At 47.5% G+C, this 26,520-nt stretch overlaps 2 protein-coding genes across 8 annotated transcripts; both read right to left on the reverse strand.

Annotated features, from left to right (window-relative positions):
• Nucleotides 1-3,359: 3,359 nt before the first annotated feature.
• RPF2 (ribosome production factor 2 homolog) lies at nt 3,360-16,127 on the reverse strand. Its single transcript, XM_051613172.1, has 10 exons — nt 16,086-16,127; nt 14,806-14,938; nt 13,962-13,999; nt 12,495-12,534; nt 11,481-11,562; nt 11,316-11,392; nt 9,584-9,683; nt 5,184-5,286; nt 4,065-4,209; nt 3,360-3,757 (listed from the first exon to the last, which is right to left on the reverse strand). Exons 1-10 carry the CDS (start codon nt 16,106-16,108, stop codon nt 3,578-3,580), a joined length of 921 nt encoding a protein of 306 aa, XP_051469132.1. The 5' UTR covers nt 16,109-16,127; the 3' UTR covers nt 3,360-3,577.
• Nucleotides 16,128-16,681: 554 nt separating this feature from the next.
• On the reverse strand, nt 16,682-25,331 carry GTF3C6 (general transcription factor IIIC subunit 6). 7 transcript variants are annotated; one of them, XM_051613185.1, is made up of 6 exons: nt 25,157-25,331; nt 22,292-22,372; nt 19,877-19,940; nt 19,261-19,305; nt 19,012-19,125; nt 16,682-17,333 (listed from the first exon to the last, which is right to left on the reverse strand). In XM_051613185.1, exons 1-6 carry the CDS (start codon nt 25,163-25,165, stop codon nt 17,038-17,040), a joined length of 609 nt encoding a protein of 202 aa, XP_051469145.1. In that variant the 5' UTR covers nt 25,166-25,331; the 3' UTR covers nt 16,682-17,037. The 7 variants fall into 7 exon arrangements, with proteins under 7 accessions (XP_051469145.1, XP_051469149.1, XP_051469144.1 ...); XM_051613189.1 differs by lacking the exon at nt 25,157-25,331 and adding an exon at nt 25,031-25,102; XM_051613184.1 differs by lacking the exon at nt 25,157-25,331 and adding an exon at nt 24,523-24,584 and having other exon boundaries at nt 19,012-19,122.
• Nucleotides 25,332-26,520: the final 1,189 nt, after the last annotated feature.

Consider the following 26,520-nt stretch of genomic DNA (forward strand, 5'->3'; position numbering starts at 1 on the left):
TGCTGCCGGGAGCAGGGCTGGGACCAGCAGCAGGGCTAGGAACAGAACTGGGACCAGCAGCAGGAACTGGGACCAGAGCTGAGACCAGCAGCAGGGCTGAGACCAGCAGCATGCAAATCCAGGCTCCAGAAGAATGCACAGGTCCTACCCTCCCTGCCCTGGCCATCCTGCCAGCTCAGAGTACAGAGGAGCACAGGCTTGGCTGCTGATCTGCAGCTCCACCTCCACCCTAGCACACAGGAACAGCTCCCAGAGCCATGCTGTGCCCAGGGGGGGTTTCTGGAAGCCGAGTTCATGCCTACGCTCAACTCCCAAATCAGGGCATCTCCAGGACTTTGGGAGGGAAGATGAAAGCCAAAGGAAGGGGGTGAAGATGCCATGCCTGTGCCACGCAGCCCCCGGGGCCATGTTTACATGTTTTCAGAGCCTGGTGAACTCCGGCACAAGGGGCAACTGAGGGCAGGCAAGCCCCTTCCACCAGCTGCCCTGGGAGCACCACATGTTCTGCTCCTGTGTGCTCAGCTTCGCTGCAGCACCTGAGGCACTTCCTCACACTTCACAAGCCTGTGAGAAGCAAGAACATGCCACGAGAAGGCTCCTGCTTAGCTCTCCTATCTCCATTCACATGAAGTTAAACCAGACACTGAGAGTGCAGCCATTTCCTACCATGCAGAGATGCAGCTGCACAAGTTGTACACCTGAAACCACATTTGCCACCAGCCCTGTGGCTCACTCCTTGCTGAGCAGCAAGGCTGAAACTTCTCTGAAAGGCATGGGGTGAACTCACTCACTAGTTTGGTTTCGTCCTGTCTCAGCAGGATCAGACCAGAGTGGTTCATTTCTGCTATGAGAACAAAACCAGAGAGGATCCCACTTCCCACTCAAGAGTTTGCACTGGAATGGCAGAACTTTGACTAGTACAATTTATTAGAAATAGAGCAAATTCTAATCCTTGCTAACAACACAACTTGAAAATTATTATGAAAAAGCAGTCTAAATATCCTAAATATATCATTGAGAAGAGCGTGTCCAGCAGGTCAGGGAGGTTCTCCTGCCCCTCTGCTCTGCCCTGGGGAGGCCTCCCCTGCAGCACTGGGGGCAGGTCTGGGCTCCCCAGTTCCAGAAGGACAAGAACTACTGGAGAGAGGCCAGCACAGGGCACTGAGGTGCTGAAGGGGCTGGAGCATCTGCCTGGAAGGAAAGGCTGGGAGAGCTGGGGCTGCTCAGCTGGAGAAAAGGAGGCTGAGGGGGGATCTGATCAGTGCTGGTCAATATCTGCAGGGGGTGTCAGGAGGATGGGCCAGACTCTGCTCAGGGGTGTCCAGGGACAGGACAAGGGGCAATGGGCACAAACTGGAGCACAGGAGGTTGAACCTGGAGATGGGAAAACCCTTCTTGACTCTGAGGGTCCCAGAGCCCTGGGACAGGCTGCCCAGGGAGGCTGTGGAGTCTCCATCCCTGGAGACATTCCAGCCCCACCTGGACGTGTTCCTGTGGGATCTGCTCTAGGGGATCCTGCTCTGGCAGGGGTTGGACTGGGTGATCTCCAGAGGTCCCTTCCAACCCCATCACTCTGTGAGTCTGTGATCTTTACACTATATCCAGATGAGTTCTTGTCCACTCTGTGGCTGTATTTCACCAGTACAAAAGCTAAGAATAGAAGAGCATCCACACAAACAGGCCCAGGTCTGGGACATCAGGCACTTCAGGTTCCACCACTATTGAGCACAAACAAAAGACCCTTCAGAGGGTGAGTACCTGCACTGGGGCTCTCCCAGTGGACAAATTCCCTGTTCCCAGGGACACTGGAGCTGCAGTAACCCCAGGGGCTGCAGACTCAGCTGCCAGCAGTGCAGCAGCCCTCAGCTGCCCCAGCTTCCTCTTTAGATCAGCAGCAGCATTAAACAAAACCAGTGGCAGGAGGCAACAACTGCTCTTTGAGGATTACTTACCAAGTAGCTTTCACTTTTGGCATGAAGATGTCACAGGCTGTTGGATGGTCTGCATTACCTCCATGGAAATCAGTTTCTAGACATCTAATTAAGCAACACAGCTAGTTTCCAAATTACAAAGATAATTATTGACTAGAAGATCAAAAGACAGAATGCTCATTAGTGCAGTTCTTCTATGGCTATTACCACACATTGTTTCAGTCAGAGTTGTACCCACTTGTATTTCAGAAATATGGTGGGAAATACAAACCTGAAGGATCTTTGGAATTTCCAGTTTCTCAAGCACATGGTTATAGATCAGAGAAAAGGATCTAGAAAGCCATGCCATTTATTTTGTGTGGAGATAACCCCCTCCTATTTTTAGGTAATACATTGAAGATAAATACCGTTTGTGCCCTCAAAAAGACTTCAAACATGCAAACCCCTTTTTTCTTCACACTCCAAGTTTGATAAAACCAGCACAGCAAGAACATCAGTTGCAGCAGTTGTGCAGCCACAGCTCTGGCTCAGCTCCCACACACGGAAAAGAAAGCTGCCCAACAGCTTCCCTCCAGGATGCAGGAGACAAGTAACAATAACAAACCACCTCTTTCTGATGTGACACTTCAATTGATTACACCAAGAAAACTAACAAGAAAGGATAAAGTACTAAAAACACAGCTAGGCTGAGCAAGCTTGCTGTGTTCTTGATCAAGGGTGTCCACTTTTATCATCTGCCCCACCAAGGGGCAGAATAACAGCTTCCAAAGAGACCAGCAGAAGCAAAAAGCAGTGCTTCTCAATATGTTCCAGCACACAGACCACCACACCAAAGCCTCACTAAGCTCTGAAACTCTCATCCCCACTAGCCAAGTCTTCGTTGAGTCTTTCACTAATTCATGAGCAAATTTAGGAGGAAAGCAGGGTCAGAAGAAAAGACCTGCACCTTTCACGGCTGTTTCATGTACCTCCATTTGGGGCACAAATCAAGCATCAAAGATGGAAATTGAAACTGTGAAGATTCACTTATGGCTAAAGCAAACATCAGGCACTTTGCAGCCATGGTGATGAACACAGTAAAAACACCTTAATCTTGATTCTGCAGGTGTAAAGTAGGGCTTGGTGCAATAGTTAAAATATTGTCTGTCATCAGACACGTATTTTGAGTCCAGGCTTTTGAAAATGGTTCATAGTTCATTGATTATTGCAGCTGTGCAAAACCTGAAATGAACAATAAATGAACAGGGAAGTTGTGTATATTACTCACATACACCACCCTTGTCCTGCACAGAATTTGTAAGATGGATTGATCAAAGGTTCCCCTGCTCAATGGCCATAAAACTGTTGGGGAGATGAGCCACCTGCTTGCCTAGCTCATGTTTGCTGACATCAAGAGAACAAATGCTCAGCTTCAGAAAACTCAGCAAGTTCTATCATGTTGGTTTTTTATTTTTATTTTAAATAACCAAGTACCACGTTAAAGCTCAACAACCCCATTTTCCCTCCAAAATGACAAAGCAGTAAAAAGACTTTTATATAAAACTGAAGCTACCAGCAGCTGAATCTTTGCTGTCTGACACATTTATATTACAATAATATATACTCAATTTGAAGGCACAAAGAGTTTTCAAAGCTGCTCCGGCCTATCAACCTGATTTTGACTTCTTGGGAGCAACCCCACCACCTTCAGCTGACTTCTCTGCTGGCCTCTTTTTTAACCCTTTCATTTTCCGTGTCTGCAGTTTGCCAAGATCTTGCTTCTGCATGTGGATTCGACCATAAGTTGTACCAAACACGTCGTGGGAGATATTCTTTTTCTTCTTAGGCTGGAAGGGAAGAACAACACCAGTAATTTCTGAGTAGAGAGTGCCAGGAGCTCTGGTGAGAATCAAGTGCCTTAAAGCAAGGCCACACACATTGTTTGGAACTCGGCATTAAGATTTGTTCTGTGTGTTCTATATTTCCAGAGGAGAGTTTGTATGCCAGCTGATCACTACAGAAGTGCTGTGGCCCCAGAAACTTTTGCTGGCCTCTATAAAATAAGCTTTGATCAAGTTTACAGTAATTAATCCTTCAGCTTTTGCTGTTCTTCACAGATAGATCTGGCAGTAGCACACTTTGCAGGGTACATACCTTCAGGGCCTTTGGTTGCTTTAGAGACAGTTTATAAAGGTCATCTGAAGCTAAATGTGTCCTTCTCATAACCAGATCTAATGAAGGTCCCATCTCTTCCAGTTCAATCCTTGGTACTTTACAGCCAGATTTCTTCAGCAGCACCCTAGAAGGGAAAACCAACCAAACCCAGCCTTGTCCTCTGCAGTAAAGATTTATCCATCTTCCTAAAGGGCAGGTTCAATCGTGTAGCTCAGAAGACTTAAAAACAATTGCTTGCTGCTAATTGAGAAAGATGTCTGTCAATAACCATTTATAGCATGTTACCTCTGTCCCATCACAATTTCAACACACCCAAAATATAACCTGGATAATGTTTCCACCCCCAAGTGACACCAGGATGCTCAGTACTACTGTTAGAACTCGGTCCCAGAACCCTGAGAGCCAAATCACTCTCCAAATCCAAAATACTACCCTGGGTAATAAAAGACATGAAAAATACTCACTGTTGTTTACAGCAAAATAATCTGAGCACTAATCCAGAATGTTCTTTGTTTGTTTGTTTTGAAGAATGAGTGATAAAAGTGCTTTGTTACAAGAGCCCCCAGAATGGGAAAGGATAGAAGCTGTGAATGTTCCCAGCCTCCTCAGGCAGGGCTGGGAGCTGCCAGCCTGAACACCAACACAGCAAGAGAGATGACCTTGTCTTGCCTTCTCCTGATTTTCCTTCTCTATCTCTGGCTGCAGCTAACCCAGCTAACCACCTGGAGTTCTCTGACAGACACCTAAGTGAGGAGAGTCCCAGAAACCAGCCTGAGGACATGCTAATCTCTGGAGTGTCAGACAGTGCTCTGAATTCACCAGGTTATTTTTCACCACCTCACTAATCCAGTCGTGTGGAAGAGCAACCCTCCCAGCTAGCAGGGGGAGCTCAGCAAGAAAGGAAGCAGCAGGTTTAGGGCTTGAGCATTTTCCTGCTCTGGGTTCTGCTGGGACACCTCTACACATGCCATGCTTTGAGGACAACAAGCTGGCTCAAGCCAAGCTTGCTGCAGCCAGTTCAGCTGCACAACTGCAGGGTGAATTTGGGGAAGAGCTGGTGAGTGGACCAAAAAGCAAGCAGAGAAAACACATACTCACTTGTAGCTCCGCATGTAAATCTTCCCATCTACAGCTGTGAAATGCAGAACATACTCTAAGCCAGCCAGGCGAATGCTGGGCACGCTGGGGCCTCTGAAGAAATCTGGAACAGGATTTATTTTAAAGGAAGAAGAAATGCTCAGTTTCTGGGCTGAAAACCGAACCAACAGATGACTGGGACAAATCTGTTCACTTCCTAGTGGGCCCAGGTCACATCACTGCTGGGAGCTCCTTGCCTAGACAGACATTTCTGCTGCCCCTAAGCAAGGCTGCACACAGGATGGTTCTAGGAAAGCTGAGCTGGAATGTTTCATGGGAACCTCAGGCAACAGCCACTCCTTAGAGCTGCAGCCCTACCAAAACAGGGGAGGGAAACATTGCACATGTTGGCTCCTGCTCTGGTAAAATCAAACCTATGTAGAAATTCTGACAGAAACACAGGGACTTCCCAGAGATCACCTGGTAGCCACATACACACCAGCTAAAAGTGAGTACATGAAGAAAAACTAATACACATTCAGAGCAGTTACTTAGCTTTATTAAGCTAATTGGGATAATTGAATTGTCTATTTTTATGTTCTTTTTAATAATATTATTACCATTTTATTATAATAGCAGTAATATTTAATAATATTTTTCTAAATATCTCACTCTGAAGTCAGAAAAATGAAATGTATCTGGCTTTGTGTTGAGCCCAGCTCGTGCTCAACTAAACATAAATCAACAGGGAGAAGGCATAAGCTCAAGTACCTGTTTAAAGACTTAATTCAAAAAACTGATACTCAAGATTCTTAAGCAGTCAGATTTGGAAGCGTAAAAGGACAACACAAAACACATCCAAATTATATCTATCTTACCTACATTTTCTCTCTCTGACTTGGGGAAAAAAATTTAGCTGTGTATTTCCTTTCATAGCTCCTCCACAGCAAACACTCTGTGCTTTAGGTAAAGCCATTTCAGAGCTACTGCTTCTCTATTTAATAAGCAACAAGGAGCTGCAAGACACTGGAAAGACTTGCTTAGTTTGTACAGAGAACACTGCAATCCAGGTTAAACACAAAATAAGCTGTCTCTAGTGAGGTTCTTGTACCAGGCTGTGAAAAGAACCCTGTGCCAGCAGAGCCTGGAAGGAACAGAACCACCTGTGCAGTGTGGGCAGAGGAGGGAGACGGAGCAGGGCCTGGAGGGAGGAACAAGGTGTGCTCAGGAACACCACAGGAAACACTGAGACACAGGGGAGCTGCCAGGAGATGCAACCAACCAGCCTTCTCCATCCTGTCCCATTTCCAGATCCCTCAGCTAGTTGTCTTTTCCACCACTACCTTTCTCAAGAGTAGCAGCACCAGAGTGACATCCCAAACAAAGTCTTGCTGGCAGATACCTGCTCTGGAGTCTAGCTGGGAAGTGTCCTTGCTCAATTAAATACTCTCTCCTCCTTTTGGGAGCTGAACTTGTAATTAGAGGAAAAGATGCAAATAAAATATTTTGCTCTCTCCTGGCATGTATTCTCCCCTAGAATAGCCACCTCTGGGCACACAAGCTTACATTTACAGTGGTTTTATTGGCAACATCTCCCTTCATATTTTCCTGTGGCATCATACACTTTTTCCCTACAGGATGATCTCTTCCCATGAAGGCAGGTGGTCAGGAATTCCTGTTTCCTGGCACTGCTGAACAGCTGCAGAAACCTGACACCTCAGTACTCCCAGAGAGCTGAAGGTTTTTTAATGTACTCTTAATTTACTACTCCTGCTTTGGTTGGACTAGGGACTTGGCTTTCTCCTTTCTTTCCATTCCTAGTTCTTTCTCCCCCTTGTTCTCAGTGTGTTTCCAGAACTTCTAATTTACTTTTTCCTGCAGAGAGATGCACAAGACCTTTCCATTTCCATATTAAATTCCTAAATTATTTAGGAACATCAGTCTATACCCTTCTTTTTGTATCAATTAATATCCAAAAGCTGGTAACACTGAAACCTATGCAGGAAGCATTAGTGGAGTTGAAACTCTACCCCAGACATTTCCCAGCCATCCCATTTCTTGGCCAGAAGGAATCCACACAGGTTTTGAGACACTCAAACAGTGTCTCAAATAAAGGTCTCCTGAAAACCAACATTGTAGGAAGTGAATAAGCAAGTCACACAGCACCCAGCCATTTTTAGGATGAAATGGGTGTGCAGAAACAGAAATTAGCACACTGACAGTGTTGTGAGTGAAGTATTGTATAAATACAAGTATAAAGTTATTAGAATTGAATGAACTGTATTCCAAGGACTTAGATTGTAAATTAATTCCTACACTAACACATCAGTAGGCAATGAAAACCAAAAGAGAAAGAATGGGATGTCTTTGGCTTCCAGGTCACTAAACTGCAGCTGCCATTTACTTCTGCTGAACAACTTCTTCCACTTCACAATTTAAGTGGTTACCATGAAGACAATGCACCCTGGCCTTCAATTCTACAAAGAAATTGCTGAAAGCTGTTACTCCAAACATGCATAAACCCTTTTGATACCACAAAAGCCAATGGAGGCTTGGTTGCTCACCAGCATTACATTGCTTTGGCAACAAGAAGCTACCAGCTATCTAATATTCCCTCTGGGATCACAACCATACCACTACAGGAACAAACTATTTGCTGCTGTTGTTAGAAAGACACTTTTCTTTTTTGCTTAGCAAGAGTGGCAGCTTAAAAACACTATGTTTTGTAGGAGCAGAAAAAAAATCAGTTATTCCCTATCAGTTCAGGGCAGTTTTGAAGCAGGTCAAACTGTTACCCAAAGGAATTTAATTAGTTAGTGATTCCTCAAGCCTTTACACTCCTTGTCTGCTGTTTTGCATCTAGGTGTTTCATAGAAGTCAGCAGAACATCAAGACTTGGAGTACACTCAAGAAGAAAGATCAGGTGTCAATTTGACTGCAATGTCATTAAAGGCAAATAAATAGGAGAGGAGAAAGGACAAAAGAACATCAAAAGAACTAGAACAGGAAAGACTAGTTAGTTAGTTGGCAACTATCTAATGGTGTGTGTCTCCCACTGAAGTTACCAAGCTGTTTGATCACGAGGTGCAGGAGCACATTTGGATGCCAAACACCAACACTGTGCAGGTGCCTGAGCAAGATACACTTCAGATCATCACACCCCTGCTTCCTGCACTGTAAATATTCATTTAGTGACACAAACAGGCAGTGTGAAAACTCACTTTGTATTTATCCAATATTCACTCATCTTCAAGGTTTACATAGTTACTAGCCTTTTGTCTACACCCAAGAACCAGTCAGCTGCACTGGGAGGATGTTAATTTTATCCTCTCCTGTTCCCTTTTTAATCATGAAACATCTTGCTTTAAGGAATTAATATTACTAAAGGGGGAAAAAAAATCTCATTTTTAAGGTCTATTTATAAAGACAAATCACTTGTTTGCCTAGAAAAAGAAAACAGCCCAACCAGTATTTATGCTCTTTGAAAGACAGACCTTGCAAAGCTGTACAATTATAAATTGGTACAACCCAAGAATGGAACTGAGAGAACAAAACTCTTCTTTTTCAACCAGTTTCAATATTTTACCAGAGCTTAAAAAAAGGTAATCCACTTCCAGGAAACCTACTAAAAAGACAAAAAAACCCACCACACTACTGACTAGATCAAGTTCTACGAAGCAAGACACATTCTTAAGTGTCAAGAGAAACAGCAGCACATGACTGCTATGTCCCAAAAAGCTACCCTAAGAACAGTATAATGGTTTCTTGTCATTCCCCAGAAAAAAACCCCACAATGTGCTTTATTTTCCAGTGCCCTCAACCTTGAGATAGTAAAACAACTTGATGCCAGTTTGTTTACTAAGCTCCAAGCCTGCCTTGAAGTTATGACACAGCTATTATCTACAGCTGATTGTTACTGCACTTGTTCTTTCCTAGTACTCTCATCAATGGCACTTCTGTTAGGACTGGTCACATTTCCAACAGAAAATGCTTTCTTTGTAAAAACACAAGCTCAGTTATACTGATTTGACTATTTAGTAAGCAAGAATATCCCACTTTCTGAACTCGATCCACTGATTTCAAATTAGATACTTCAGACCCATTATTTGGTTAGAAAAATGATGATTCAGTACAATTGCAAAGTAAAGACTTTTTGAAAAATGCCAGAATTTCCTCACAAAAGTCATGGATTTTAGTGAACAGAGAGGTTCAACTGCAGAGTCTTTTAGGCCAGTCTTCTTTTGCCCTAGTGATGACTAGTTAACTTTAAATTCATGTCACATGAAACTGACAAGTGCCTGTTCTTGTTTTCTTTCTGTGCTGAACGTAAGAAAACATTTATTGACAAACCAGCATTTCCCCACAGATCCTATCACTGCAGATCTAGGCAATCCTACTGCTCAAATAATCAAAATACTGACCAATTAGAAGGCTCTTCAGTCTTCTGTATTCTTCATTCACCTCAAACACATCCCCAGCAAATATCAGCATCGGTTTTGTTCCTTCAGGGCATTTGCTGTTCTGGGGAATAAGAATTTTAAAACAGAACAAAAATTCAGAACATGTTAGGGAACATATTATTGACTTCATAGGTTGTTAGACATTCAACATGGAATGAAAAACTGTTGTGACCTGTAAGCAGTATGGACAGAAAAGACACATTTGTTTAACTGGATGGCATTGTATGTGTACGGAAAGGCTTTGTTTTTAAAAGGGTGAATTGTATTATTCTTTGTGCTGGACTAAAAAAAAAAAAGATTGCTTACTGCAAAGTCTGTAAGATAAAACTTTCCAGTGAAAACAAGTGAATTTGACTGCAACTACTGACAAGAAAATTAATTTTAGAGGGAAACAAGTCTATTGTACTTCCGACACTGGAGAGCACATGAAAAAGGATAAAGATTAGGTTAGTCAACCACCTGATTTTAATTCTGTCCAACAAATACATTTACTTAACTATTTCTTTCCTGCTATGAACACTGTTATGAAGATACACACTACAATTCGACTTCAAGGAGAAAATTCACCTTTAAAAAACATACTCTCTTCACAGAATCACCTTGGGTTGGAAAAGAACTTAAAGATCATCTAGTCCAGCCCTCAACCCAACACCGACAAGTCCTTAACTGAACTCTTCAGTTCAGTTGGTGACTCCACCACTGCCCTGGGCAGCCTGTGCCAGGGCCTGACAGCCCTTTTGGTGAAGAAATTCTTCCTCACATCCAATCTAAGCCTCCACTGGTGCAACTTGAGACCATTACCTTTTGTTCCATCACTTGTAACTTCACTGAACAGCTGGATCCCCACCTCCCTACAACCTCCTCTCAGGCAGCTGCAGAGGGCAATGAGGTCTCCCCTCAGCCTCCTCTTCTCCAGACTAAACACCCCCAGCTCCCTCAGCCTCTCCTCACAGGACTTGTTCTCCAGCCCTTCCCCAGCTTGGTGTCTCTCCTCTGGACACGCTCCAGCCCCTCCATGTCCTTCCTGCAGTGAGGGGCCCAGAACTGCCCCCAGGGCTGGAGCTGCAGCCCCACCAGTGCCAGCACAGGGCACCAGCACCTCCCTGCTCCTGCTTGACACCAAAGTAAACACATATGAAAAATGTTTTAGTCTTGCCAAAATAAGCCAAACGTAGCCATAAAGGTGAATTTGGTCTGGGTTTAAATAATGCAGATGTTAGTTCCCTATCTGAAGTAAGCACAGTTCCCTGAAAATTGGTATTTATTCACTACTGAAAGCTACAAAGATTTCAGAATCACCTCAGTCAGCAGGGATCCCCTTTGGTTACAACTTGAGAAGAGGGATTTCAGTTGTCAAAGCCTACACCAGTTTATTTAGGAACCTACCAGGAGCAGAATCTGACTAAGGAATTTTGTAAATCTAACTCTTTAATTAAAAAGGAAAATATTGTGAATAAACAAATTTTTTAAAAAGGAATTTCAAAGACAGCTGCAAGCTTGCTCAAAACAACAAAAATAAAATAAAAAGAAGAGCATAAAACCCCCATTCTGGGGTACACAAACCAGCAAACCCCGTGTACTGCACGAAATGACTTTTTGAGCAACTGTCCTCGCTGCAAAGCACAGAAAAAGCCAACGCCCCAAGAATCCCACCAGCAGGTGTCACTGTCAGATGGCACGAGGGATTCCTTACCTTGACATCTTTGAGGGACACAAACTTCTCAACACCCAGCTCAATCATGTCTAGGACGTGATAGTCAAACATGCGACCTGCGACAGTAAAGAAAACCCAGCTATTTAAATACTCATTTCAAACGACACCCTTCATCCAAATGAAACCCCAAATGAGACATCTTACCTATGACCAGGTTGTTAGGTCGCTTCTTGTTGTGAGAGCCAAACAGAAACAGAGAACAGTCTGATTTCTTGGAAAAAAATTCCTGCAATTGAGGAAAAGGACAAAACTCATGAGCTGCAGTTTGCAGAGTTTAAAATATTGGGTGAAGGAACATGTCACAAACGTGAGTTTAGCAGCTGCTTAATGAGAAGAGCAACTGCACCTACCAGAGGTGCTTTGAGCACGTCCAGGTGCACATCAGCTCAAACTGACAGCTGGATTCCAGGTTCAAATAACAATTCATTTCTCTTTTTTACTTCCCATTGTAATCTTAAGGATCAAGCCAGGCAAATTTTCCTTGCCATTTTATCTGTCATGTCTTTTTTCAGAATTCTTCATTACTTATTTCTACATAAGAAACCTTCCACCTCTTCTGAAGCAAAAGCAAGTTGGCTGCAGCCATAACATCTCATTCTAGTTACCCAGACAAGCTTTACAGACCACATGAGCTTTGCCCAACAGCTTCTGAACCACCAGTTAATTCCCTCAACAATACATCTAGAAACATCTGCAAATATCTAGTGTTCTTACACTTGGGCACAAGAGTCCTATTAATGAGCAATTTCAGGTCAATTTATTATTTCAGACTAAGGTGCTACTTAAAACCAAGCCAGGGATGACAATGACAGAAAAGACCTTTTCTCCAGGTGGAGTAGACAGAGAACCTCATATGGTGTTATGTCCAGATCAATGTTGGAAGATAACTTAGAAATGCAGAATGTTGTGGTTATTTAGTGTAAGATGTGCTCTGTATTTATCTATACAAAGGGAAATTGCAGCTGGCACACAGCTGGCACCACAGCCAGCCCTGGGCAAGGACATCCTGCAGTAACCAGGCCTGCCTTCAGCTTCTCCAGGCTCCCTAGAAAGTTTGTTTCTCATCTAGTTCCTCAGAGTAATAGTAAATTATTCTCTGACAAGAGTTCTTCAGGACTTTAAGGCAGTAAAATGTCACAGTGTGTGGTTTACACTTACCAATGATGTTTGATCCTCAAAAGGCCTGGTAATATTTTTCCTGACAAGAGGAAAAGAACAAAAACAAAACCAAAAAAGATTAAAAAAAAGAACAGGCCCAGATAAGCACTTCTTTGTTTTGGTTTGGTTTAAAAAGACCTTTAAGAGCATCAAGTCCAGCTGTCAACCCAGCACTAACCCATGTCTCTCAGCACCACATCTACAGGGCTTTTGAATCCCTGCAGGGATGGTGACTCCACCTCCCTGGGCAGCCTGGGCCAGGGCCTGACAACCCTTTAGGTGAAAAATTTTTCCTAATATCCAATCTAAACCTCCCCTGGCACACCTTGAGGCCATTCCCACTTGTCCTATTGCTTGTTTCTTGGGAGAACAGACCAACCCCCAACCTCACTACAACTTCCTTTCAGGTAGTTGCAGCCATAAGGTCTCCCTCAGCTGCTCCTTCTAATTAAATGACCTGAGAACATCACAATTATGCATTCTACTGGAAACTCCAGGCCTACAGGCTCAGTTTTGATTCAAAACACAAGCTTTATTAATAGTGCCAGGAGGTCCTTAGTACTGCAATTGCCATTTTAAGAACTTTTCTCCCTGTTTTCTGTCTCCTGGGGCCTGGCTTCCAGGCCACCACCAGGGACACTAAATAACTGCCAGTGCTTGTTCATGCAATGTTAAATTCAGCTATTTTAATTAATATCTCTGCACTAGAACCATGGAATGGTTTGGATTGGAAGGGACCTTCAAGACCATCCAGTTCCAACCCCCTGCATGGGCAGGGACACCTCCCACCAGCCCAGGTTGCTCCAAGCCCCATCCAACCTGCCCTTCAACACTGCCAGGGATGGGGCAGCCACAGCTTCCCTGGGCACCCTGGGCCAGGCTCTCACCACCCTCACACTCCAGAATTCCCTCCTCATGTCTCACCTCAATCTCCCTCCTCCAGTTTTCATCCATCCCCCCTTGTCCTCTCCCTCCCTGCCCTTGTCCCAAGCCCCTCCCCAGCTTTCCTGGAGCCCCTTCAGGCACTGGAAGGTGCTCTAAGGTCTCCCTGGAGCCTCCTCTTCTCCAGGCTGAATACCCCAACTCTCCCAGCCTGTCTTCTACATCCATACAGATACTGGGCTCCCATTATGAGCAAGTGTATCTAACATTCTACTATGTATGTCAAATTCATAGGAATTTGGATCCAAGAGCTCCAGCCCCACCCAGACACAAAACCCCACCAGCTGTTTGCACAGACCAGCCTGAGCAGGAACTGTCCCAGGCTGCTGGATCCTCTAACACTTGGCACAGAACTTGTCTCAGCACCAACACTGATCACCTCCAGTCTGCTGAAATTCATGATGAATCTGTCACCTCCTGCAACCCCTTCCATCATTCCAGCCCCCACGTTAGGCAGCATCTCTACCCATTCTCTGAAATCACCAACAGCTGTCTTGTCAGAAGAGCTACAGTGAGACCACTTACTTTTTATACAGCACAGCAAAAGGCTTCTTCACAGCATACTGCAAAAGACAAAGTTAAACACATTATCTCTAATATATTTTAAGTGCACAGCACTGCTTTTTCTCAAACCCCACAACTTGCATGGAATACAGGAATCGTTTGTGCAAATCAAAAGAAGGCACCCCAAAAAGCCTGCTCACAATAACATCCTTCAACTCGGTGGCATCTTGGTCCCCAGTTTACTGAAAAAGGACTTACTTCTAGAAACTAAGAAATAACCAAGTCACTGAGAAGCACCTAAAATCAAAGCCATATGATGGAATCTCTCTGCTTCCAGGGGCACAAGGAAAAACAGGGAGTGACCAACAGCCTGATCATCACTGGAATAAAATGGTAAGAAAATAACAAAGAGAGAAAAGAGTGCAGGAATGGCTGTAATATTTTCAAGTCCAGAGCCAGCAGATGGGATTGGGAAGTTTTAAGAGAGGTTGAAAGCTCCATCTCAATACACAGGATTCTGGGATATCAACTGACTGATCCAGTCCCAATTCTGCACCTAACCCTCTTGTTTTCAAATGAACTTGCAACACTTCACAAACTGGACAGTCACAGATAAAACAATAATAATGGAGAAAACAAGCTCAAAACTTCCAGCCAAGAAGAAACTGGAAGAAAACAATCTCCATCAAGGGGCAGGTAATGGTACCTTTGGTCAATCTGAGAGTTGGGGAATGGGGACAGCATGAAAATATGGATCTTGCAGCAAAGAATAGGCAAATTGTAAGGAAAAGAGAAAGGAAGGCATTGCTGGTGTAGCACAAAAGGAGGTGTAATGAAAGGCTGCACACCATGTCCAACAACTCACAATGTCTTTAAGCACTTCAGTCACTGTTAAGTTTGCATTTCCTCCTTTTATGAGCATAGCATTTTTTGTATTTTCCTTAAGTTTGGGTTCTCTCTTCTCCAGAAATCTTTTTGCTCTCTTAGTTTTAGGTTTTCTGTAACAACAAATTAACTGTTAAAAACTTGGTTATTAGCAACAGCACCTGACACCACAGGAACAGCAAAACACAAGAAGTGGAGCAAATTGTCTTCAAGGAACTTGTTTCAGTGACTGAAACTAATCCCAACCTGCAGAATTAGTCTCAGTGCTAAGAGCCCAGTCACAAATGAACGTGTTTTACTGCCTCTCCTTTTCCTCTCTGTCTCCTCAAGCTAGCAAAGGTGATTTTACAGTCTTGTGCTTTCCAGTTTCTGCTGGTTTAGAGCCTAAGCTATGCCAGAACTCCCAAAGATTACTGACAGCCTCAAAATTTCCCCTCACACCAGCTCTCTTCCCAATTCAGACACTTGCCCATGAGAAGAAAAAGCTCCTCAAAGACCATCAGTGGCATCCAAAAGAAAACCTTGAGTACAGCACATTTGTTGGCAGGAGCCAGAGAGCAGAATTGTGCATTATTTAGGTGAAATACAGCAATATTAGCAGGGGTACAGAGCTTATGTAAATTAATAACTACATGGCTTAATCACAGACTCACAGAGTGGTGGGGTTGGCAGGGACCTCTGGGGATCACCCAGTCCAACCCCTGCCAGAGCAGGATCCCCTAGAGCAGATCCCACAGGAACACGTCCAGGTGGGGCTGGAATGTCTCCAGGGCTGGAGACTCCACAGCCTCCCTGGGCAGCCTGTCCCAGGGCTCTGGCAGCCTCACCGTGCACCAGCGCACAGACACAACTCCAGCGCTACCCCAGCATCTCCCGCTTCCCACGGAGCAAAAGCGTCGGTGCCCCCAACAACAACAAGACGGCAGCGCTCGGGTTTCCTCCTTCCCGCAGCTTTTCCTCAGCCCTTTCCTCCCTGCCAGCCTCCTCCCCTTCCCAGAGGGGCTCCTCCCGGGCCTGCAGCGCCCGCTTCCCGGGGGGAGAGGGATGCCCGGCCCGGGGGGGGGGAGAGGGATGCCCGGCCCGGGGGGGGGGAGAGGGATGCCCGGCCCGGGGGGGGGAGGGATGCCCGGCCCGGGGGGGGGGGAGGGATGCCCGGCCCGGGGGGGAGAGGGATGCCCGGCCCGGGGGGGTGGAGAGGGATGCCCGGCCCGGGGGGGAGAGGGATGCCCGGCCCGGGGCCGCTCCCCGCCCCGCACTCACACCACCCGGTCCAGCGCGTCCATGGCTGCCCCGCCGCCTCACGCAGCCACATCCGGTACGTCACATCCGGCCGGCGCCGGGCGCTGCCTGCCCGCCCGGGGCGCGGCTGCACGTTAATTAACGGCGGCTAATGAGGGGCTGCGCGGCCCCGGCCTAGCTGCGGCTCCCGGCCTGGGCAGCCCCAGCGCGCCGCCTCGACCCGGGTTTCCCCTGAAGTTCCTTCTCTGCAAAAACCCGCGCGACTGTCGGGACAAGAGACCATGAACCGACGTGCGGTAGAAACCAAACACCCAGGATTTCTGCCCAAAATCCCCGACGTGGCAGCTTCACACCAGCGGTGACCTCCTGTCCATGACATGCTTGCCCGGTTGGTCTTTTTTTTTTTGAGGTGAAATTGTTGGCCTTAAGGAGGTATCTGTCACCCTTCCTTCCCCCTTTTCTACAGATAATGTGTTACACAAAAAAGTTTGTTTTTTCTTGTTGGTTGGTTGGAAAACCCAGACTTGGCAACCTGAAGAGTAATCAAACCAGTAGTAAAACGCTCACCTGCAGAACAGACACAGGAGGTGGCTGAGCATGGCACACAAGCTGAAAGCTATACTTGAAAAATTCAGGACTTTATTTTAACACGTTTCCTTTCACAAAATGTCCCAGCCTGTACAATACATCAACATTTTTCTAAGGTGGGGGTTTTAAAATGATGTAACCATCTTTTCTTCTTCAGTTTTGAGGCAGAGACACACACATTTCCAACCAACATCTGCCAAAAACACTTCAGCCCTCCCCACTGCCATCCAGACCTGAAAGCAGTGCACACCACCACCATCCATGTCCATTTTCCCACTATTAATTGCTCAGATACGTTGAAATCATGTCACAGTCTACAAAAGCTGGCATTTAAAAGTTGGCCCAGTAACACCATGAAGAAATCCTGGCAAGATCAGAGCTGGTATCACGGAGGGACCTCGTCTAATGCAACATTCCCAGCAGGAGAATCCTCTGCCCCAGAAACAGGGCTGCCAGGCAGAGGGATAGAGGCGCCTGTTTCCAAGCTGTGCTGCTTCTCTAGACCAGAATTAATGTCAGAATTCCCTCCACCACTCACTTCTCCCTCTGACTCTTCAGTCAGTTTGTCCTGGGCCTGAGCTGACTCCTCAGAATCCTCCTTTTCACGCAGGAAGCTGCAGATGGTGTTGGGCCTGCTGTAGGAAAAGTCTCTGTCCTTGATTTGGAGCCACTCCACTCCACCTGATGCAGAGAAGGAAAACTAGTGTTAGTGGCAAAAGGTGTTAAAGAGAGAACAGCAGTTTTTTCTTAGTGTAAGTTCACTGTTAGTAAGGCTGAGCCTGACCAACATTTCAGTAACAATCATTTGGGACAGAACCATGCCTATCAAGAATTTGGATCAACACTCATTTTTGAGGAGGGTCTCACCATGGGGCTTAAACCCTTAACTTTCCTGGAAAAATAAGGCTCTGAATAACAAGAAAGGCATTTGAAAAAGACAGGCCAGCTTAAAATTAAGATAAACTTAACCATTGATAAGTTAACAATAACATGCATAGGCAAAACCAACTTGTCCAAGACATGTAGCTCAGGGTTTTGATCCAGATACTGGAGACACTGTGAAATGGCTCCCTGAGGTGACCAGCTCAGCCCCTACAGAGCAGCCACAGTGGAGAGCAAATTATTAGGAAAGCCACATGGCAAGAGACTTAGAAAAACAACAACAACAAACAAACAAACAAACCCCCACAACCAAATAAGACAGTCTAGAATTTTACTTGGAGAAGACAGCTCAGAGGGGGCAGCTGTTCATAAGGTTGTACTGGGAAAACAAGTAGAGATTGACTTATCTCCTAACTCTGGGAACAAAATAAGTAACTCATGCTCATTGGAAGCACCAGATCATACATTTGTAAAAACTACAAAAGGAAATAAACAATCCAGGGAACACACAGTAAAGCTGTACTCTTTCCATACAAGAGAACTGTGATTTGAAAAGTAACTGCCACAAAATGTGGCAGAAGTAAAAAATGCAGACAGGTTCAAAACAGCAAGTGAAGATGACAGAGCCTTTATGGACTAAAGACACAGTAAGCCAGATGAAAACTCCTGTTGGCTTGTTCATGAGCTGCTGATCACTGGAAGGAGAGCTACAAGTAACGATCAATCATGGACATGTCCTGCTTTCCACCCACCATTTACTTCTGTCCAGAGTCAGAAATACAGTAGAGGACTGAAACGCCTTTGGTCCAACCCAGTCTGGCAGCTCCTGTTGCATTTAGGTGTCAGACACCACCCTCAGACTCTTAAAATAACTTAAAAATAACTCAAAATGCTAAGAAAAGATTCTACAAATGCAAGAGAATAAAGTGTTTGTTCACCTAAATCTTTGAACATCTAGTAATATGACAGGGAATGACATCAGAGATACTGCAAGAATTTTTGTCATCTCCTGAATTTAAGTACCTCAAGCTCTTGTAACAGGTATTGAATAGACCCAAAACAGAGCTGGGATTCCCCTCCCACTTGGATTTTCAGGCAGTACATCCTGCCAATTCACAGCACACTGTGGCTGCTTTGTGTGCACAACATTAATCTTCTCTCAGGGACAGAAACAAAACTTGTAGATTACAGAAGAACAGGCAAGGGAAGGTCAGCATGTCTGCCCTGTTTTTACACTCTCTGTAGGAATCTCCTCTTGGCCACATCCAGAGGTTGCACTAGGCAGAAGGAACCTTGCTGCTTTTGGTTTTTGGCTTTGTATTTTTGTATTTGTTACATAAAGGTTTCTCTAATTTCCTGCATGCTCCTGAATCAAACACTTCCTCAGGGCTAACACTTCTCAGCATAATCCACCCACGGGTGACACTCCTAAGCAGAATCCATCTGTGTCCCTGTGCATGAGAGCAGAGGCACTAACCAACATTCTCTTCTCCTTCCTTCTTCTCTGTCAAAAGTGTCCGTGTCATATTCAACTTCTTCATTGTGTGGCACTTGTATTTCAGCTGTACTTTCTCGTTGCCTTCTGCATCTACTATGAAAAGAGGAGAAAAAACAAATACCCAAAGCCCAATCATTATAGTGAATTCCATTATCAACTGGAACAAGGTAAATATTATTTTCAACCTCCCAAGCTACCACAACAAACAGGACATCAAAACATAATTACCATGCTCTGTGTTTTCTTCAAAAACCACACAGGTTCCCAGGGTATCTATGGAAAACACAGTGAGAAGGTCTTAGAGACTAATTTCCACCAGCTGCAGATGCTGGCCCCCCTGGCACAACTCTGGGAATGTTTTGACTTCCAGTCCCTCACAAAGGCCCACAGTGTGGTAACCACATTGCCCACTCAGGGCCAGACAGGAGCAGCACAGCCACAGAAAGTCAACACAAGGGAGGACCCCAGATCATCTTCCAGAGCAATGTTGTCACCAGAAGGCAAATGGGAGAACTACAGATTGCACAATAGGTCAGTCCTGCTTACACAGGAGACAACCAGAACCTCCTGTAGTGCATTTTATGTCCTGCACCCTCCCTGCAGAGATCCCAGCTGATGCACCCCAAGTCACCTTCCATGGACACTCTGCCACAAGGAACATGGATCCATGGCTCATCCAGCCCTGAACTCAGCCTAGTGCTGCTCTGGATGGCCTTACAGACACCACCCAGAACTTCAGCACCTCACAGGCCCAGGTTCTCTGTTCACACTGCACTCACTGCTGTTAAGAGAGTTCTTAGGGACATATGAAAAAGGAGAGTTGTATCCACATCATTTTTCCTACCTTCATACTCTCCTGCAAACACATATCTGTCCACTTGTAAAATGGGCCTCTCTGTCTCTATTCCCTACAAAAAGAGGGACAAGATTGCACAGATGTCAGAGATGTCAGGTCTCTCAGTCCAGACAAAGCTCTTGCTGTGAGACCAGAGAGGGCAGAGGCAGCAGAATCTAGATTACAGCAATTCCTTGAAAAGAGAAATAGTTTTAAAAAGCAACATGAGGTAATAACAGTAAAATAAGTATTCCATAAGACTGTGAATGTGAAATACATGGGAAAAGTTTTTGTTACTGAAGAAAAGGAATGGATTCCAAACTGTGACATTTTCTCAAACTACCAACTTCATATGAAAAAAGTGTATCTTTTAACCAGGATTTATGGAAAGGGAGAATTCTGCAGAGGCTGTGATCTTACAAAGACCAGGAGACTCCTGAAAAAGTAACAAGACTATACATTAAATTAGTATTTAGTAGTTTTCAAAATATGTAATAAAAGTAGTCTTAAGTCATTACAGTTGACCCTGAGGTCTTCTGCCATGTTAGACATCACGGGTGGGGGGAGAAAGGAGTTTTTTTCCATTTGTGTAGGAGGCTTAACTGTTCCACAGGGTTTAGCCAGGGCTTGTGTAAGATCAGTGCACTGTAAAAAAACAACTAAAATGTAATCTCAATTTTTTTCAGGCTATCATCATGTTACTTTATGTTCCTTTAAGTATATTACATGTTAGTTTAAGTATATTAAATATAAAGAATATACCAGATGATCCTATTCTAATAATCACAGCAATGCTGAGCAGGTACAGAAAATGCTCTAGAATGTTAAAAAGGACCAAAAAAATTTAGAACAAACTGCAATAGATTACAGGAAATAACTTTAAACACTTATTTCCTTTGAGAAATTAATTTAACCTCCGTTTTAAATGAGCAAATAAAAATAGACATATTTGCATTAAATAAATAAATAAATAAATGTTGTTTTCTAAGGTCCAATTAATGCCAGTCCTGTAAAGTGGGAAAACTCATTCTTTGGAAAATAGACAAGTGAAGAAGCCTGGCCTCCAGCGTTACACCAGCAGCAGAAGTGCAACTGCAGGGTCACAGAAGCTGCTGTGGTTTGGTTTTTTTTGGTGAAAGACCTCCAGGGATGGTGATTCCACCACCTCCCTGGGCAGCCTGTGCCAGTGTTTAATTACCCTTTCAGTGATGAAGTTTCTTCTAATACCTAATCTAAACTTCCCCTGTACTATATACAAGTATTATCAGTAGTACTTGTACTACCCACCTACACAGTTCACACAGTCCAAGTGGATTTTGGAAATTCTGGAAGGCAAATAACATTCCTCCCATATAAAGTGATTGAACAACTCAAAATAAAAGCAGAAAGGTAAGTCAGTGTCTTACAATAACTTAAGTGATGGAAGCAACACTCAAAACTGTTTACCAGTTGCTTAAGACCCAATTATCCTTTACCACACTGGAAACTGCCAGGCAGTATCTGCAAAAAAAAATTTGTAAATACAGCACAACTTAGAAAGATTTTGGTTTTACCTGCCAGATGTGTTCAAGTTATTTGAAGAAATGTGCTTAGCAATGTTTCTGATGTGTTAAATGCACCATCTAAAGAACTAAAAGCTTGAATTCAGAGGGAATAATGGTCCTAGCTTATAAATAGTTCTGAAAAAACTTCCTTACTTTTACATAAAGTACTTTATTCAAAGACCATTTGCCACTTCTGACACAGACAGCATGCACAGCCTGTAGCCAAACAGAGCCAAGATAGTACAGCACATAGTTCTTTGATTAAAGATTTGATCCAAATGCTATTCATAGAATCACAGAATGGTTTGGGTTGGAAGGGACCTTCAAGATCATCCAGTTCCAACCCCCTGCATGGGCAGGGACACCTCCCACCAGCCCAGGTTGCTCCAAGCCCCATCCAACCTGCCCTTCAACACTGCCAGGGATGGGGCAGCCACAGCTTCCCTGGGCAGCCTGGGCCAGGGTCTCACCACCCTCACACTCCAGAATTCCCTCCTCATGTCTCACCTCAGTCTCCCCTCCTCCAGTTTTAATTCATTCCCCCTTGTCCTCTCCCTCCCTGCCCTTGTCCCAAGCCCCTCCCCAGCTTTCCTGGAGCCCCTTCAGGCACTGGAAGGTGCTCTCAGGTCTCCCTGAGCCTTCTCTTCTCCAGGCTGAACACCCCAACTCTCCCAGCCTGTCTCCAGAGCAGAGCTGCTCCAGCCCAAGGATCATCTCTGTGGCCTCCTCTGGACTCTCTCCAACAGCTCCAAGTCCTTCCTGTGCTGAGGGCTCCAGAGCTGTTCACAGTACTATTAACTCCAAGGCATTTAGAAAGCCTCAGTCCCTTGTTCACATATGTACTGACTTACCCTTTTCCTATTTTGCTGTAATCACTCACCAAAATCTTGCATTTGTTTTCACATTTTTCTAAGAAGTCTGAATCAATAATTCCTGAGAGTTCCACCATGACCAGTTGCTCCTACAAGATAAATGCATAACGTGCATCTGTAGTCAGTATATTTGAACTCAGGAGAAAAACAAAACAATAAACTCCAAAACAAACAACCCCATAAAACCCCCCAGAAACCTAGCACAGGAAGACCCAGACCTTCAGATTACATAGACCCCAAATCTGATTTATGCTCCATTTCATCTAAATAAATGGCAGAGAGATTCCGCAACACCCAAGGGAATGGAGTGACCTCCTACTCCATCATTCACCTGTTTCACACCTGAATTTCCTGGCCTTTTCTTCCTAGCTAGAAAGAAAGCTCGTTTTTCAAGAGTGAGGTCAGTATGGGCAAGTTATTCATCAATTATGACAGCAGAAGCAGTTACATATCCTGCAATACATTTTCTAAGCTCTCGCACCTATCTGAATGAGGCACGATGGTGAGAGGTGAGGTTAAGCAGCGTGCTGTTTGAAATGCGGGACGGGAGCGCTGAGGGGCAGGAGGGGAGCGCTGAGGGGGCAGGAGGGGAGCGCTAGGGGGCAGGAGGGGAGCGCTGAGGGGGCAGGACGGGAGCGCTGAGGGGGCAGGAGCGCTGAGGGGCAGGAGGGGAGCGCTGAGGGGGCAGGAGCGCTGAGGGGGCAGGAAGGGAGCGCTGAGGGGGCAGGAAGGGAGCGCTGAGGGGCAGGAGGGGAGCGCTGAGGGGGCAGGACGGGAGCGCTGAGGGGGCAGGACGGGAGCGCTGAGGGGGCAGGAGCGCTGAGGGGCGGGAGCGCTGAGGGGCGGGAGCGCTGAGGGGGCAGGAGGGGAGCGCTGAGGGGCAGGAGGGCTGAGGGGGCAGGAGGGCTGAGGGGGCAGGAGGGGAGCGCTGAGGGGGCAGGAGCGCTGAGGGGGCAGGAGGGGAGCGCTGAGGGGGCAGGAGCGCTGAGGGGGCAGGAGGGGAGCGCTGAGGGGGCAGGAGGGGAGCGCTGAGGGGGCAGGAGGGCTGAGGGGGCAGGAGGGCTGAGGGGGCAGGACGGGAGCGCTGAGGGGGCAGGAGCGCTGAGGGGCAGGAGCGCTGAGGGGGCAGGAGGGGAGCGCTGAGGGGCAGGAAGGGAGCGCTGAGGGGGCAGGAAGGGAGCGCTGAGGGGGCAGGAGGGGAGCGCTGAGGGGCAGGAGCGCTGAGGGGGCAGGAGGGGAGCGCTGAGGGGCGGGAGCGCTGAGGGGCAGGAGCGCTGAGGGGGCAGGACGGGAGCGCTGAGGGGGCAGGACGGGAGCGCTGAGGGGCAGGAGCGCTGAGGGGGCAGGACGGGAGCGCTGAGGGGCAGGAGGGGAGCGCTGAGGGGCAGGAGCGCTGAGGGGGCAGGACGGGAGCGCTGAGGGGGCAGGACGGGAGCGCTGAGGGGGCAGGAGGGGAGCGCTGAGGGGCAGGAGCGCTGAGGGGGCAGGACGGGAGCGCTGAGGGGCAGGAAGGGAGCGCTGAGGGGGCAGGAGGGGAGCGCTGAGGGGGCAGGAGGGGAGCGCTGAGGGGGCAGGAGGGGAGCGCTGAGGGGGCAGGACGGGAGCGCTGAGGGGGCAGGACGGGAGCGCTGAGGGGCAGGACGGGAGCGCTGAGGGGGCAGGAGGGCTGAGGGGGCAGGAGGGGAGCGCTGAGGGGGCAGGACGGGAGCGCTGAGGGGCAGGACGGGAGCGCTGAGGGGGCAGGAAGGGAGCGCTGAGGGGGCAGGACGGGAGCGCTGAGGGGGCAGGACGGGAGCGCTGAGGGGGCAGGACGGGAGCGCTGAGGGGGCAGGACGGGAGCGCTGAGGGGCAGGAGCGCTGAGGGGCAGGACGGGAGCCCTGAGGGGGCAGGAGGGGAGCGCTGAGGGGGCAGGACGGGAGCCCTGAGGGGGCAGAGCCCGCCAGGCCCGGCGCGGGGCCCCGGGAGGCCCCGGCCCGCAGGCAGCGGCGCCCGGGCAGGCCGTGCAGCTTCGAAGCGAGCAGAAACGCCAGCCCTGCCCTCCCTGGGTCCCCAGGGGCAGACGTCGGGCCCTTCCCGGCTGCCTCCGTCCCGGCCCGCGCTACCCGGCGGGCGGAGCAGGGGCCGGGCCGCGTCCCCAGGCGGGACACGCCCCGCGGGGCCGGCCCGGCGGGGCACGGAGCGTTCCCGCGGCGCCGCGCCAAGGCGGGGGAGCGCGTCCCGCCACCCGCGCCTACCGACCTCCACCTCGTCCTCCTCGTCCTCCTCTCTCCGCCCGCCCGCCTCCGCCGCCATCTCGCCGCTCCCCGCCCTCCCGCACCACGTGGGCCCCGCGCCGCCATCTTAGAGGTGAGCGGCCCGCCCCCGGGGGGGGATCGGGAGCCCCGGGAGCCCGGCCCTGAGCGGGGTGAGGAGCCCCGGGAGCCCCAGGAACCCCGGGAGCCCCAGGAACCCCGGCCCTGAGCGGGGTGAGGAGCCCCGAGAGCCCCCGCCGTGAGACGCGTCTGTGGCACCAAGGACCGGGCCCAACGGGCCCTGCAGCCCAGCACTGGTTATCGACACCCTGGGCAGAACCCAAACAAGCAGGCACAGCCACAGGGAGGTGAAGGACGGTTTCTATCCCCTATTCCCAAAGCCCCCTCCCCCGTGTCCCCCCTGCCCGGGCACTCCGGGGTTTACAGCCCATCCCAGCTTCTCAGGATCCGTTTCCCGCCCCTGTTCACACGTCCCGCAGCAGGTCACTCTGTACCTTTTAAGGGATAATTCTGACCTCTCCTGCCCCCGTGGCTGCCTTCCCCATCCCCAGCACGACCTGCACCCCCGGGTGCCCCCCTGCCCCGGGGAGCAGGGCAGAAGGGGCCTCGCTGGGTCTGACCTTGGCCATCGATCCTGCCCCGTGTCGGAGCCCCCAGGTGGAGCCGGGTTCGCTCCCTCAGCTCCTTGGGCCGGAAAACCCCCCCGGGGGTCCTTGGAACGGGCGGAGACCTCACTTCTCTCCAACAAACTTATATTCCAAGCGCTAGGGTGTGTGTATATACATATATGAACCAAACCCGACGCTGTGCTTCTCACCCTAGAATGCAGAACCAGCACTACACTTCATTCCTAACACGGCGGTGTGGGGTGTGAGGAGCCCGCCCCTTGTGCCGTCCCTGCTTTGCACCATGTGCCACAGTTCTTTGTCAGGAGGAAATTCTGGAGTGTGAGGGTGGTGAGACCCTGGCCCAGGTTGCCCAGGGAAGCTGTGGCTGCCCCATCCCTGGCAGTGTTGAAGGGCAGGTTGGATGGGGCTTGGAGCAACCTGGGCTGGTGGGAGGTGTCCCTGCCCATGCAGGGGGTTGGATCTAGATGATCCTGAAGGTCCCTTCCAACCCAAACCGTTCCTTGGTTCTGTGATTCATCCATGGAGCCCGTCTCTGCACCTGTGCCACTTGTCTCCCCTCTGGACTTGCCTCACACGCACCAGTGCAGGTCACATCTTGCCAGACCCTTCAGCAGAAGAAAGGGAAACATTTTGCTTTCTGAATGTTAAATATATTTGCTATTTTCATGTCCTGTGCCTGGTGCTTTCTGGTTATCTTGACAGGTTCGAATACACTCTGTCTGGTTTCCATCTGATAAGGATTTCTGGGATAACAATTTATTTCTATATAAATGCAGGACCTTGCACTCCACAGTCTTCAGTCTCATCCTGGTTTTGTAATGTTTATTTTCCTTCTGTATGTTATTTTTCTGATTTTGTGTCAAAAGTGTCTTCCAACCTCCAAAAGTGTCTTTCATTGTGACAAAACCATTAATATTAAATAAAAATTGATCCCAAGGGAGTTCACTGTAGATTTTCTTCCAGCCTCTATTTAACCTCCATCTTACATCAGATACACATAAATGTCAGCATAACACCATATCAAGTATTTAACAATGTCTGGATATGTATGATCTGATTTAAAAAGCACTGACCTTAAATGTATCAAGTGAATTTAGCAGGATTTTTCCTTGGAAAGCCAGCATTAGGCTTCATCTCGTTTTCTGTGAAGCTTTGTGTTTTTCATGGTTTTTAGAGCTTGTGTTAGAATGTTGCATACTGCTGTGGTGAGAAGAGCCCGAACATCTGGATTAGTTCTAAATGCAGAAAAAGATGCTAGGGCATTTTACCTTTTCATCAGGTGAATTGCAAGGGCTTGAATTTTGACTGCAGGGATAATAGCTCTGGAAGAGAAGTTTGGTATAAGCGTTAATCAA

This window comes from Apus apus, chromosome 3 (genome assembly GCF_020740795.1).
Source record: "Apus apus isolate bApuApu2 chromosome 3, bApuApu2.pri.cur, whole genome shotgun sequence".
Taxonomy (NCBI): Eukaryota; Metazoa; Chordata; class Aves; order Apodiformes; family Apodidae; genus Apus; species Apus apus.

Bases quoted from the DNA above. Each gene is read 5' to 3' on its own strand.
- RPF2 (XM_051613172.1), bottom strand. From the start codon at position 16,108: ATGGACGCGCTGGACCGGGTGGT. The intron at 14,000-14,805 runs GTGAGTTGTTGG...TGTCTTTTGCAG, and splicing joins CTGAAGTGCTTAAAGACATT to TATGCTGTGAAGAAGCCTTT. The intron at 5,287-9,583 runs GTCAGTATTTTG...ATCCTGTTCCAG, and splicing joins ACTGAAGAGCCTTCTAATTG to ATTTCTTCAGAGGCCCCAGC.
- GTF3C6 (XM_051613183.1), bottom strand. From the start codon at position 24,576: ATGGCGGCGGAGGCGGGCGGGCGGAGAGAGGAGGACGAGGAGGACGAG. The intron at 22,373-24,522 runs GTCGGTAGGCGC...TTTATCTTGTAG, and splicing joins ACGAGGAGGACGAGGTGGAG to GAGCAACTGGTCATGGTGGA. The intron at 19,126-19,260 runs GTAATTATGTTT...CTCTTTTCATAG, and splicing joins TGAAGAAAACACAGAGCATG to TAGATGCAGAAGGCAACGAG.